Here is a 13,530-nt window from a genome sequence, read left to right as displayed (position 1 = left end):
CCCCCCCAACACAGTCCTTGCTTTACAGCCTCTTCACAGATCCAACCTGCTACGGCGCGTAAGAGGCGCTGTCGACGAATCATTCCCAGCAAACCGTATAGCACCCTCCAGATACAGCCGATCAAGCTCCGCCGCGGCCGTCTCGTTACTGACCTTGAGCTTCAGCCAGCGCTGGTTCGTCACCGACGCGTCGTCTACCCACTCGTTGGAGCCATCAGTGGCATTGACGCGGTTATAGCCACCATCGTCGTTGGCAAACTCAAACAGATCGCCCAGCCCGTGTATGGCGTACATCATGGTCAGGGGATCCCACGACATTCGGGCGGTGAGGCGGTGCGTGTAGTACGAGTATGCCGCGCGCACGGGATCCGACGCCGGCCCCTTCTCCATCAGCGGCATGCCGGACATGACGTTCTCGCCGACCGCGGAGCCGGAGTAGACCACCTTTGGGCTGCCCGGCGCGGAGAGGCTGTTGACGACGTGGGCCGTGTGGGCCGGGTCGTCGCCGAAGAAGTTGAACTCGCGGCCCGACGGGTAGCTGCCGCCCATAATGACCAACTCGGAAACCTTGGCGCGGAGCAGCTCCTCCCCGGACAAGGACGAGTACTCGTCGGGCGAGGTGGCGTTGAGCAGGCCAGACAGGTTCGCCAGAAAGCCGATCGAGGCGATGGTCACGCTGCCGTCGTCGGCCGAGGCGAGGAGCTGGCGGTACAGCTTGACTGGGTCCAGGGCGTCCTCGGCGCGGCCCCAGGTGAGGGTGCCGCCCGGGTAGTGGTAGGCGACCTTGCTGGTGAACTCGCCGAGGGAGTAGTAGAAGGCGTCGAAGAAGGACTCGTTGGTCAGGGGCCTGCGCGCGCCAATTGGGACCGCAGGGTGGCCGTAGTGGGCAAGGATTGCTGAGGCTGCGAGCGAGGAGTAGGACGATTGGGCGTTGATGTTGACGCCGAGGATGTTGACGTCTGATGAGGCTGCCGCTAGTAGAAGGGCCCCAGTATCACTTTTAGGAAGAAGTTAGATGGATTTCATGTAAGAAATAAGGTTCTATGGGTAAACTCACTCGCAATCACTGTAGATATCAGTGTCGATGATGAGGTTCCGCTGAGCTGCGCTAACTTTGGGAAGCAGGTATGCGGCAACGATGGCCGATCTGATTAGGGCCCGAGACAAGCAGAGCATGGTGGCGGACACTTTGTCGACTGTACCCAAGGTATCTGAACTTGCAATGGTTCCAATCCTCAACGAGCGCTGGCAGGATGCATCCGAGTCCCAGGCACAGCTCGTGCATGCTGCCGGCGAGTGGATTGGCACCTCATTTTTATTTTCGCAGATGACCTCCGATCCGGTGTCGGGGCTGAATGGATTCCCGCCGTGGTTGCCATGTAGTATTTTCCCCGCAATGTTATCGGCGATAATCCACAGTGGAGGGCAGGAATAGAAACAAGTTCCCTGGACCTTGCTGCAGGTGAAGATAGGCGGGCGATTAATCAAGATATCGTGATAACACGAGGAGGATTTACCGAGGCAGCCAGCACTTCTTTTTTTTTTTTTTTTCTTTTTTTTTTTTTTTTTGAATTGATACAGACCTTGGTTTTGTTTTTAAAGAGCTTAGACTCTGGTAGTTCTTGATCCTGTAGGTAGAATTCACCTCCTCTGTTGGACTTTATTTCTTTGCCTAAGGTACCTACCTAGGTACGCTACCAATGGTGGGGTACTGAACATTAATTCAATGAGCTCTCTCGGTGAGAGAGACCGACCTCGACTGACCCCACCCCCCGGTCAACACTCACCTATGCCGTCATACGACATAAGCTCTGTCCTCCAGCAAGCACTGCACTGTAGATCTGTCAGCCTACCTTAACCTCTATACCCGTGATTGTCTCATTTCCGTCCGAACTTTGCATGCTCGACTTCGTTCGGCGGAACTCGACTCTTTGTGACTGCCGGCAATGCAGCACGAGGTCTCTAGTGCCGTGGCAACATGTCCGTCCTTCTCGAGCGTCGCTGGGCTGGAGCTTGATTGCAAGCCAGGTTCCAACCGTTAACTGCATCTTCATCCCCCACATGCTTAGATCTGAAGCAGCCACTACCAGAAACTCTGGAGTATTGGTTGACCGGATTGCGCAATTCGATTATTTTTATTGCGACACCAGTAAACCCATGCATGGAAGCAGGCCATCCCTGCCCCATGTCAAATTTACATGATAAAAATCTTCACGCATAGAAGCTTTGCTGTACTACTCGTTGCAATATCCTCTCCGCCAGCGTACAATATCTGTACAACATTATTCTCCCATAAGTTCATCTGCTCCGCTTAGCTTGATGGCTTCCGCATCCGACCCCGAGAAGCAAGATGCAGCGCCGGCGGGTGTGCCTGGGCTGGCAGAGAATGCTCAACGCGATCAAATCGCCCTGGGAAAGGATGATGTGGCCATCATTCCCCAAGGAGCACTTGATCCTGTGTACGAGGCCAAGGCTCGGGTGCTCAACAGAGCGGTAAATACTTCCTGAGCTCAGGCATTTCCGTCGTCGTCTTGAGGGTTGTTGTATACAAGACTGACATAACTTCTCTTCATCTCACCTAACTTCAGATCCAGGATATTGGCATGGGCTGGTATCAATGGCAGCTTTTCGTCGTCGTTGGTTTCGGCTGGGCCAGTGACAACCTCTGGCCCATTGTCACCTCACTGATCTTTACACCCATCACCAATGAGTTTGGCCCTCCGAAGCCGCCGCTTCTGTCATTGGCACAGAACATTGGACTGTTGGCGGGAGCTGTCTTTGTTAGTACTACGATCCATACATGTACATCTTGGTTTCTTAGCAAAGGGAAGTATACCACACATGCTGACAAGCCAACGCTTGGTCTCTACAGTGGGGATTTGGTTGTGATGTCTTTGGAAGGAAGTGGGCATTCAACCTTACACTGGGCCTAACAGCGGTCTGGGGAATGGTGGCCGCCAGCGCTTCTAGCTTCGCCGCCATCGGCACGTTTGCTGCCCTCTGGTCTTTCGGCGTAGGGGGAAACCTGCCGGTGGACTCCGCAATCTTCCTCGAGTTTCTGCCCGCATCCCACCAATACCTTTTGACAATACTTTCCATCGACTGGGCTCTGGCCCAAGTGGTCGCTACTCTGGTAGCATGGCCACTCCTCGGCAACCTGACGTGTCAGCAAGGCCAGACGTGCACCAGGGAAGCCAACATGGGATGGCGTTACTTCATCATAGCAATGGGCGGGATGACGCTGATCATGTTTGTAATCCGCTTTGCCTGCTTCACTATCCATGAGTCTCCCAAGTACCTTATGGGCAAGGGCCGCGATGAAGACGCGATTCGCGTTGTACAAGAAGTCGCTCGGCGCAACGGCAAGACAACACGACTCACCATCGAAGACCTACGAGCTTGTGAGCCCGAGGGCTACGTAGCCCAAACAGGAGCCACAGCGGCCATGAAACGCCACCTCCTGGAGAACATCGACGGCAGCCACGTCAAAACCCTCTTCTCCTCGCGCCGCCTGGGCATCAGCACCGGCATGATCATGGCCATATGGGCACTCATCGGTCTCGCATACCCGCTCTACAATGCCTTTCTCCCTTTTCTACTGAGCCAGCGTGGCGCGGTCTACGGTGACAGCAGCACCTTCATCACATATCGAAACAGTCTCATCATAGCCGTCCTGGGAGTCCCCGGCGCTCTGCTGGGTGGTTTATTGATTGAGATGCCGCGCATCGGGCGCAAGGGTACTTTGGCCGGCAGCACGGCGCTCACGGGTGTTTTTCTGTACGGCACGACGACGGCTGATTCCAGCAACGGACTGCTGGGCTGGAACTGCGGCTTCAACTTTGCCAGCAATGTCATGTTTGCCGTCTTGTACGGCTACACCCCGGAGCTGTTTCCGACGCCTCAGAGAGGGACGGGCAATGCACTCGCTGCTACATGTAATCGAATTTTTGGAATCATGGCGGTATGTTGGTCCAGTCTCCTAACGTCAATACGTTCCCATTTTATATCATGGTCAAAAATGTCCCCTTGTCTCCTCAATCTACAATACTTGCAGTATCAAGGCAGAAGGTCAGCCTACGCTTCATCTTAACTTGATCATTATGCTAATCTCTCCTCCTCGTTCGCCAGCCTGTCGTCGCCATTTTCGCCAATTTACAGACAGCAGCTCCGGTCTACACCAGTGGGGCCCTCTTTATATGTGCGGGCTGCTTGGTGTTGCTACTTCCGTTTGAGTCCAGAGGGAAAGCCGCACTTTGAACCACGCAAAGAGCTGGACGTGAGATTCTGTATATATTTGTCTGGTTTACACTACATTGTACTATGGATAGTAATCAACCAGCGTGGCAAGTATCCGTCCCACACAACTCCCAGAATGATATGGAATATCTACAGTAAAATACCTCTCAAGCAGCCTGGTACCTTACTACAGCTTTGCGCGAGGAACTCAGATGCGTCCTGACGCACACATACTCCTCTCCCACAAGTCGCCACTTCTCGTACATGCTGTCCTCGGTAGCATGGGCAGGACGCATTGTCTTTTGGAAGCTATCGTGGCAAGATGTCGACTCGTCATACCTGGCAGTGTCAAAGCATGGCAGTCAAGCGACTCGATTAGGTTCTCTAGGTACAGAATCTACAGAGTTTCGGTCGTACGATATTTGATACAAGGAACTTGACAAGAGACAAAAAAGAAAGACGCCACGACCGCCCGCGGGAAAAGGGGCGATATGCCATAGCAACGAGACCCAAGGCACGTCCTTGATCATACTCGTATTGACTAGAATATTACGAATTGGGGACTCAAAAGAGGCAATCTCCGTCTCTGATTAAAAAGAAGAGAATAAAGACTAATACAAACCTCCCTCCCCTTCTCCCCCTTTAAGGCATTCACAGCGCCCATGATGCAACCCTGATATGTGGGATTTTTGATATTAATGACGTGTCGTTGCGAGTTTATTTTGTTATGCACGCGGAGATTTCCGGGAACGGAGCAGAGCCTCCATTTACAATATACTTGAGAGATAGCAATGTTGTTCCTGCTGGCGCAGAGCTTTCCCTTTTTGCGACTTAGTCATTCGCATGGAGAAAATCCGTGGCCCTCCCCGCCAGATTGCCAGGGATCTACATTGTAAAAAGAGACAACAAACCCCCCGAAATCACCGACGCTGGAGAGGGGAAAAAAAAATAGGCATCCACTCCCAAAAGTCAAGGAAACCCCGTTTAACGGCGAGACGTATCGGAGGGTTTGTAAGGGGGGGGGGGGGTGAGAGACGACACCTACTATATCCGCATACAGTAGTGACGAGCTCGGGGTGCGGGCAAAGCAAAAAGTGCGGCTGCAGGACAGCGGTTCGGCCCCGTGGCCGCCGTGCCGCCTTTCCGGATATTGCGGACGCTTTGCGACACTGAGCGAATTTCAGTGATACTGATCACCAAGGGGTTTTCATTTTCGCGTAAGGGTATCCCCCTGTTGAGCTGGCATGTTCTCGATCATGATGGTTTGATTTTTTTCTTTCTTTTTGTTTCTTTTATTGATCTAGGTCTATGGGGAGGGGCGCGTTGCTACATGGTATCATTCATGGTCAAACATGCCATGGCCTGTGTTTCCATCCTTCTCCTCTCGCATGGCAACTGCTCCTTGATACCCTACCCATATCTTCCAAAAGTGGGAAGAAGCCAAGCGCACAGAGCAAAAGCGAGCTGGGCCTCACTCGTCTGGACAAACCGTGTCCTTGGAGCAATGCCCTCGGAAGCACCGGGGAGAGGGGCCAACTACTACTGCACGCACTGCTAGTCCAAGGGCGAAACGTCTTTTTTTATTTATTTTTTTGTCTCCGTCGTTTAAAGACCTGATTCACCGACGCGAATTCAATAATACGACGCTCGATTATCCACCCCCGTCACCGCTACAGCTTACCACGATGGACCAGATTTTTTGCTACTTTTGCCTTCCTTTCGCCCCGGCCGGGCAGGGATGGAGAGTGTTCTGCTCATTCCTTCCTTTTCGTCGTCCGCCCCGCCGCGCCGAGATCCGCCGAGTGGTCTCTTTTTTTTTTTTTGGTATCAAGGGATGATGCTGGACCCGTAAGCTGTAACCGAAGAACAGAGAGAAAATAGAAAAGAAAGAAAAGTTAAAGATCCCTGGGGAGCGTCGGTAAAAAAAAATTTGCCCCGCTAACTTGATGCCTATCGCGTACTTACTTTTATACCACCATGCAGCGAAAGCGGGGAGGGTGTGTGTGTGTGTGTCTCCCTCTCTCCCTCTCCGCCTCTCTGCCCGTGCGTAGGGCCAAGGGGGGAAAAAAGGTCCCAAGCAAAACAAGGGAATGGGTCGGGTAAACGGTAACGCTTTGACTAGAGAAACCTCGGGATGGTCCCTGTCTTTGACAGAGTGAGGGAGAGAGAGAGAGAGAGAAAAGCAGAGCGATCAAAAGCATGGGTTCCTCATCTTCGCGGTAGTCGAAAGGGAGCAACATGGGACGAAGCATCATCCCCAGGCTAGGGCAGGGAATGGACGGGGGGAGGATTTGAGGGTGTATTACAAGGCGAGGCGCAACATGTCGCAGTTTTGGAGCCTTGGATAATAATAATGTTGTCATTTGTTTGTAATCGCCACAAGGTGTTGGATTAGATGTATGTTGATCGAAATCGAGATTTTGTTTCGGTTTTTTTTTTCTTCTTCTTTTTCGCTACCCTCATTTCATAATTATTTCCCTCGCTTTCTTTGGTGGACAAACTTTTGTGGTCTGTCACATTCTTGTCCTTTCCTTTTACTTACTTCGTAGTACAGTCAGTTGTGCACGGATGTGGGGGCAATGAAAGGGCAACCCGCAAAGCTATTGAAAAAGAAAGAGAGAAGGCCCAAGCTTGAATCGGTAACCATCTGGACCATTTGAGAAAGAAAAAAAAAATTACGTTGTATGAGTTCCGCCTGCAAAGCAAAAGGCGATTACGTCCCATCGGGGCAGGTAACATGGAGATGCAGGTACCTGAGTAAGAGGGAGGGTGTGTGGAGGAGAAAAGAAGAAAAAAAAAAGCTCGGTCTTGGGTATTGCTGCAGGGACGAACGTTGGACTTGGGTGAAACATGGGACGGAGGAGAGGGTTCGAGGTTTACGATGTTGATCTAGATCATCACTGTTTTTTTTGTCTCTCACAATAGTACCTCGCCTTGCTTTCCTCTGCGTGGTGGACTTTGATCTGACTTTGTCAATTTAAACGAACGTGTCAGGGTCTCTTAGCGGGTGTGGCTCCAACGGGTAAAAAAAGAAAAGAAAAGAACCAAAACCAAGCTCGAACATTTCAGATGACAGTTTGATCCAAAAGGCAAATTGTTTCTTGGATGCGGAGAGGCCAAGTGATGTATTTCTCCAAGGAACTCTGTCCACTCTACATAGATAGACATCGTATGGAAATATTAGTGTGACGTTCCAAGGGGGTGGCTCTTGCAAGATTTTGTTCAGCCTCCCTCCTCTTGTGTGTATGTGTGATGTTTGAACTCAATGCGCATAGCGCTGTTTTTTTTTTTCCTTTGTTTTTTTTTTCTCTTGCGGTCCATTTCCTCCGCAAAGCGTACACCTTGCAAGTCAATGTAGTACAACAAAAGCAGATTTGCAAACCCCTTCAACCGATTTGCCAATATTCAGACCAGGGGCTATCCCTTTCGGATGCTGTCGCACGCGAGCCCGTACTTCTGAAATCAAGAGATGAAAAGAATGCCAAGATAAGAACGGTAGGGGGAACGTTGGAGGCATAGAGAAAAAGAGGAGATTATTTTAAGCGGCGTGGATACCATGGAGTTTCGAGAAAAAGAACATCTTACCGTGTATGTGGGAAACCGCACGTGTCTCAAACCGCGTAAAGTGGTTTTTTTTTTTTTTTTTTTTTTTTTTTTTCTTTTTTTTTTTTTTTTTTTGTCTCCTTCGTCTTCGATCGCGAACCCCCCCTGCCTCCAAAATGCTGCCTGAATTGTTGTCACCGATTGGGTTTAAATCCACACCGAAAAGATGGGCCCGAGGCCGACCTGACGCAATGATCAGAAGCCCCGCCGAGGGAACATGTCACCGGGTATGGAGGCAAGGGGGAGGGGTCTCTGCTATTAATAAGATCGACGGCCGGGGTTGCCGTTGATTTCACTCTCGCTTCGGTGATCTGTCGTCTGTCCGCTTTAAAAGAAAACATGAGGATTAAGCGGTGGGTGTTATTATGGTTGTTAGCCGAGGGCAAAGCTGGGACTCTGTCGAGTCAAGGCTTCCCTTGTCTAAAAGAAAAATCGAAAGAAAAGGCGAGATGATGTGGTTTCATGGTTTCGCATAGATGCTAGTTAGTACCTGTTTAGTGATCCATGACAAAATGGAGCGGAACCGAGGGCTGGCTGCATGCAAGCTTGCTGCTACCATAGTATACCCAACGGAACTTGCCATTAAGCTAGATCCAAAGATGTGATGGGAGAGAAAAAAAACGGTTACCCAAAAATCCAAATATCTTAAGATCGACGCCCACCCAACGTCGTCCCAGTCCCGCCCCGTTTGTGACACCCGGCTGGGTGAGCACCCGGGTAATAACAAGACGCACGTGGGATGACCCCTGTGCTGAGACAGCACAAGTTACAGATCTTGCATGTCGACTTGCAGCTCGCTCTCTAACCGTACAGTAGTAATTCGTCCCTTCAACTCTCAATCCCACTTTGGACGTTCCCCTCTGAAGTCAACATACAAACTTATGACTGGTATGTAGTGGAGTTAGGGTTGGGCCTTTTTGTTTTTTTAGGAAACAATATTCTTTCACATATTGGTTAATCCACCAGAACCATTGAGTGAACTTTTAAGAACAGCAATGGTTTGCATAAGAGATGTTCGAAAAGGAAGAGATACGAGTGGCTCAACAGAATATTGTTTGGTTTCGGAACAGAAGAAGAAAAAACGGATCAAAACAAATGGCGTCAAGTTATTATTCTAGTCTCGACCACAATGATTCATCTGTTGACTACCAAGACGGTCAAGTAGCGAAAGTGCAGACTCTTTACCCAAAGAAGAGTCATTGAATTCGGAGAAATACCCAAACAAAAAAAGATACCCCTTGCCACCGTAGCCTCGCAAGAAAAATTCTAAGCGCATTTTCGTCGCAAGAGAAGCTTAGACGAAGGCTCACCGGAACAATACATCGGATGACATGCAAGACAAGCACCCAACCCCCGGATACGGTATCCCGTAAACGGCAATGGGGCCGGGACAGCCACCGGTGAGTACCGACAACCCCCCGCTGCGATTTGTTAACGGGGGTGGTTGGTGACAACAAGCGGGGCGGCCAAAAAGAACCGACGACGTCAACTGGGGCTGCGACGGGAAGCCGACATGCTATTGGAATGATAACATCCCGATACAGAGCAAGTCAGAGTGATATATTCACAATATCTGGCCAAACATTGGTCCAATATCCTATCAGGCCTCAATAAGTGGCCATCGCGCATGCACCCCAGGAAATCTCCATATTTCGGTACGGACCTGATTATCCGGACCTTTTTTTTTTTTTTTGTTCCTACGTCGATCTTTGTGGCGAGATCTGGTGTTTCGATCCGACTCTAGATTCTCCTGTCTCAGAAGATCGAAACATGTCGAAAACGAAAGTCATTCAAGAAAGTAAACAAGCAGATAAGAGGTAGGCTAAAGTCAAAGGTGTGTGTAGCCAATACTGAGAGAAGGTACAAAGAACAAAAAAGCTAAATAATTAAGATACAGCCACAGGAGCAACTTGCCACGAGGCGGTTTCCTCATCTGTTTTGAGAGAGGGGGATCATGGCCGTCGTGGTTTTGAAAACGCCAGGAAACAAGACAAGACCAGATAGATTACCTGAAGTGTCAGCTGTGGGACGCCAATCTGCCAGGTTGATTGGACGCGCAAAGGCTCAAAATCCTGCTTGCGATCCTATTAGGGCCTTCAGGCTAGTCAAGCGAAGGGGTAAGAAAAAAAAAACTCATGTTCTTTGTCTCTTGTTCCTGGGAACGCCTAGTTTAGCGTTTCGAGGCTGGGTAACACTCTGTCGGGATTTGAAAAAGGACCCTTTGATGCACTATCGAAAAAAAAAGGGGGTGAAGAGGGGAAAGGCGGCATCATCCCGCTGCAGAACACAGTAAACGACAAGACAGAAAAGCCACATGAACGAGACAAAGGAAGAAGAAAACCCTTGGACCTAGGCGATCCAAGGTACGTAGATGAAAGAAAAAGCCACCTCATAATCAATCTCGCGGGAAATGATAATTAGCGTTGGGAAAGTGCTTGCCTTAGTTACCAAGTGGGCTTAGTAAGACCGAACCGCCGCGTCGATCTTGAAAACATGAGACAAGCCAACAATGGCCCGGTAGTGCGCCTCATCAAAGATTTGCCAGGCCTTTTTTTTCTTTCTCTCTCTCTCTCTCTCTTCAAAACATATGGCTTGGTTCCTTTGGTCTCTGCCCCTTGAGGCGCAGTAAAGTACAGTGTCATGGTGCCTTTTTTCTTGGCCAACAGCCAACTTTGGAAAACCCCAAACCAGCTTGTCAAAAATCATTACGGTATGTTGGACGAATCAGGAATTTTAGCGAGGTAAAGGAGGTATCAACTATGATGTAACCAATGTTATCTGGGTGCTGCTGGCAAAGAAAGCATGTTTTGCACATCAATTGGAAACATAAAGCAATTTGCAGCGGTCGGTCACAAGAAAACTCAAGTGCGCTATTTGCTAGCACGTGTGGTTTTTTCTCTATTTTTCTGCCTGTTTTTTTCTTCTTCTTTTTTCTGTCTTTCTTTCTATCGATCTTGCGCAGAAGTACTGTATCAACCAACGGCAAGCCTCTATTTGAAAATCAAACAAATCCGCAAATGCACCGAATGCCCAGTTTACCTTATGTTAGCACCCGACGCGGGACATCGAAGACACTCAAAAAGACAAAAAGAAGTGGAACCACGGAAAACTCCCGCATTTCCACTAACCTACAAAAAAGCCTGATCGACTCTTTTTCTGAAAAGGACCGGCTTGCCGGCTAGAGACTAAACCAAGTCCCTTTTTTCTTTCACTTTTGGGAGCCCAACGGGCGCCGTTTTCCCTAAAAAGGATGGGTCGGGGACTTGTGCCACGCACAAATCGTTACCAGTCATCCCATGGCTACGGTAGGCGGCTTTTGGGCGCTAGCCCGTGACGCCGGTTGAGAAACAAGTCTCGGTATCCTGATTTTCTCCCGGAGATGGAGAAAAAGACGGATCTATGTTGACTTGACGAGGGCAAGCCCAACAATTTTTCTCTTGCTTGCACGCCCCCCCTTTTTCTCCGGCGAAAACTGGTGGGAAAAAAAATATACGAGAAAATAAAAAAATGTTCCATCGGAGTGCCACCACACATGGTGAGGTTACGAACCCCCCCGAGGCAAAGCGCCACGAATATCGATTGATATCGTCATATAACGACTAGGTAATGCATGGAAGTTTTCCATCTCGCGTGGCAATGAAGCAAACACGTTACGTGTCCCGCTATATGTTCTATCTTTCACCTTTTTCGGGTCCGGGGTTCGGATCCGGATTTCACTATGTATCGCGGAGCCGGAGAGGGGGTGGTGCTTTAAAAAGGTGAGGAAAAATGGCCTACTTTGCTTGCGGTAGAGAGACCGATGTAGGACAAGGACCAGCTTCCTTCCGACTTCCCCGCCCTGCCGGCGCACTAACCGGACAAAGGAGCTAGAACTAAATAGTATACCAGCTCCTTACTACTTAGAGCATGCCTTTTACGGAATACGATGTATGATTCAGTTCAGGGTCTTGCCCTGTTATAGAGGTAAAAGAATAGGTGGGGGATGAATGTATGAGATTCGAGACCCTGAGACCCCTAGAATATCAATAGCAAAAGCCTTTTTCTGATGCCCTTGTTTTGTCTTGGGGTGGCAGAATATTGTCCGAAGATGCTAAAAAAGAAGCTGATTCTTGTAATCTGTCTTCAACCCTTGGCACCACAAAACAAAAGACAGACAGACATCAAGACAAAAAAAGAGGCTTTGGGAGGACGCATGGCTACCGAGTAACTCTGTACAGTAAAACCAGCTCAGCTTCTGCCGCCACGCACACTTTCAATAAATGGTGGCTTGTCTGCCGCAAGTGAACGCCTCAAGCAGAGTAGCCAAGCATGGCTTCAGAAACAGGATCTTTGGATGTTGGGAAAGTAAAAAAAGACACACGAGTCAGAGATCTGAGAAACATACAATAAAGAAATAAATAAAAAATATTGCGTATGGAGTACACGCAGTTGCCAAAGTTTATTCACCCCGCGGTCAAGGTCGCATCATATAGCGTGCGTTTATTTCGGTCTGCTTCATGTTAATGCAGACACGGTCTGGACTTGCGAATATTAATCCACTCGGGGTCTATGGAGTTTGCATATGTACGTGCAATGGTGGATTAACCTGTATCAAGTAGAACCAGCATTCGGGTAGACATGGGCCACCTGGAGATATTTAGACTCGCTCTTTTACTACGTGCTTGAGTGCCCGCGCGCATAGTTTTTGACGCCTGTGCTGCGGAACGAGGGCTTGTTCGTCCCAAGAACAAGGCAAGGCGTGGAGTTTGTTAATGCAACGCCTAACAAAGCAAAGCAAGCAGCGGGCAGATTTCCTCTGCGGACTATTCATGGCCCTTGTCGATTTCGCACGCAAGTTTCAAGCAAGACTATAATAGGAGAGAGCGCTGTACCAGATTAAAAAGTCCTCAGTTTCCCATCCCAAAAATAAAACAAGGTTATTGAGAACGGAGCGAACGCCCTGCGTACCGTACTAATATTTGCGGTAGATCTAAACAACACCCAGAATTTCACCCGTCCCCGATAGTAGGGACAAGCTGCATTGAAACAAACCTTAGCAGTTCGGAGCATCTGGTCCTGTTTTTTTTTTCCTTCTCTTTCTCCTTCCTTGGCAATGATTGCTTTCTGTCGCGTCACTCACCCGGGGGGCGCACCCTCGCCTACCTACCTCGGACGTGAATTTTGTTTTTATTTTAGTGGCATACGGGGATCAAAATGTGTCAATCCTTTTTTTGTACCTTGCATGGATGATTGCTGTTTTTGCGGGACGTGATACGTGATTGCGGGATTGCGGATGCACTTGGCCGGCACATCCCCGTCTCTCTCTCTCTTTCTCCCCCATCGCTCGAACTCCCTTCCTGTGAGTCCTGTCTCGAAGCGAAGGGGCGAGGAAAATCACACCCCCACGATGATGCGGAATCGGTAACAAACGGCCGGTCTCTCTGCCGGGAGGCGGGGGGTTGTTTTGTGACGACCCTGCAAACGACTTTCTTGGAGAGACCTTTCAAAATTGCGAGCATCCGGCACAACCGGGACATGAACATGGGTAGACAGAGCGAGAGACAGCATTGGCTCGGACTTGAATCCTCGAGGTTCTGTTGGAGTGTCACTACTTGGCATACAAAAGAGAGCTAGCTTGGCAGACATAATGATAGCCTGGTATTTTGTCTCGTTACATTCACTAGATGGGAAGTAACCAGTGAAGCGACGAGA

The 13,530-nt window shown here is 49.6% G+C and overlaps 3 protein-coding genes across 3 annotated transcripts; 1 reads left to right on the top strand and 2 right to left on the bottom strand.

Annotated features, from left to right (window-relative positions):
* Positions 1 to 33: 33 nt before the first annotated feature.
* Positions 34 to 1,176, bottom strand: PgNI_11773 (uncharacterized protein; the record flags this gene model as incomplete). Its single annotated transcript, XM_031131737.1, has 2 exons — positions 34 to 997; positions 1,058 to 1,176. 2 exons carry the CDS (start codon positions 1,174 to 1,176, stop codon positions 34 to 36), a joined length of 1,083 nt encoding a protein of 360 aa, XP_030976465.1.
* A 1,143-nt stretch (positions 1,177 to 2,319) lies between these two features.
* On the top strand, positions 2,320 to 4,364 carry PgNI_11772 (uncharacterized protein; the record flags this gene model as incomplete). The annotated part of the gene is made up of 4 exons (XM_031131736.1): positions 2,320 to 2,493; positions 2,589 to 2,780; positions 2,873 to 3,961; positions 4,129 to 4,364. 4 exons carry the CDS (start codon positions 2,320 to 2,322, stop codon positions 4,255 to 4,257), a joined length of 1,584 nt encoding a protein of 527 aa, XP_030976466.1. The 3' UTR covers positions 4,258 to 4,364.
* A 1,632-nt stretch (positions 4,365 to 5,996) lies between these two features.
* Positions 5,997 to 6,512, bottom strand: PgNI_11771 (uncharacterized protein). The gene is made up of 2 exons (XM_031131735.1): positions 6,202 to 6,512; positions 5,997 to 6,076 (listed from the first exon to the last, which is right to left on the bottom strand). Exon 1 carries the CDS (start codon positions 6,489 to 6,491, stop codon positions 6,204 to 6,206), a length of 288 nt encoding a protein of 95 aa, XP_030976646.1. The 5' UTR covers positions 6,492 to 6,512; the 3' UTR covers positions 5,997 to 6,076; positions 6,202 to 6,203.
* Positions 6,513 to 13,530: the final 7,018 nt, after the last annotated feature.

The sequence above is a fragment of the Pyricularia grisea genome, assembly GCF_004355905.1.
Source record: "Pyricularia grisea strain NI907 chromosome V map unlocalized Pyricularia_grisea_NI907_Scaffold_10, whole genome shotgun sequence".
Classification (NCBI taxonomy): Eukaryota; Fungi; Ascomycota; class Sordariomycetes; order Magnaporthales; family Pyriculariaceae; genus Pyricularia; species Pyricularia grisea.
Note: the sequence above shows the minus strand (reverse complement) of the source record. Positions and strands in the feature narration are given on the sequence as shown.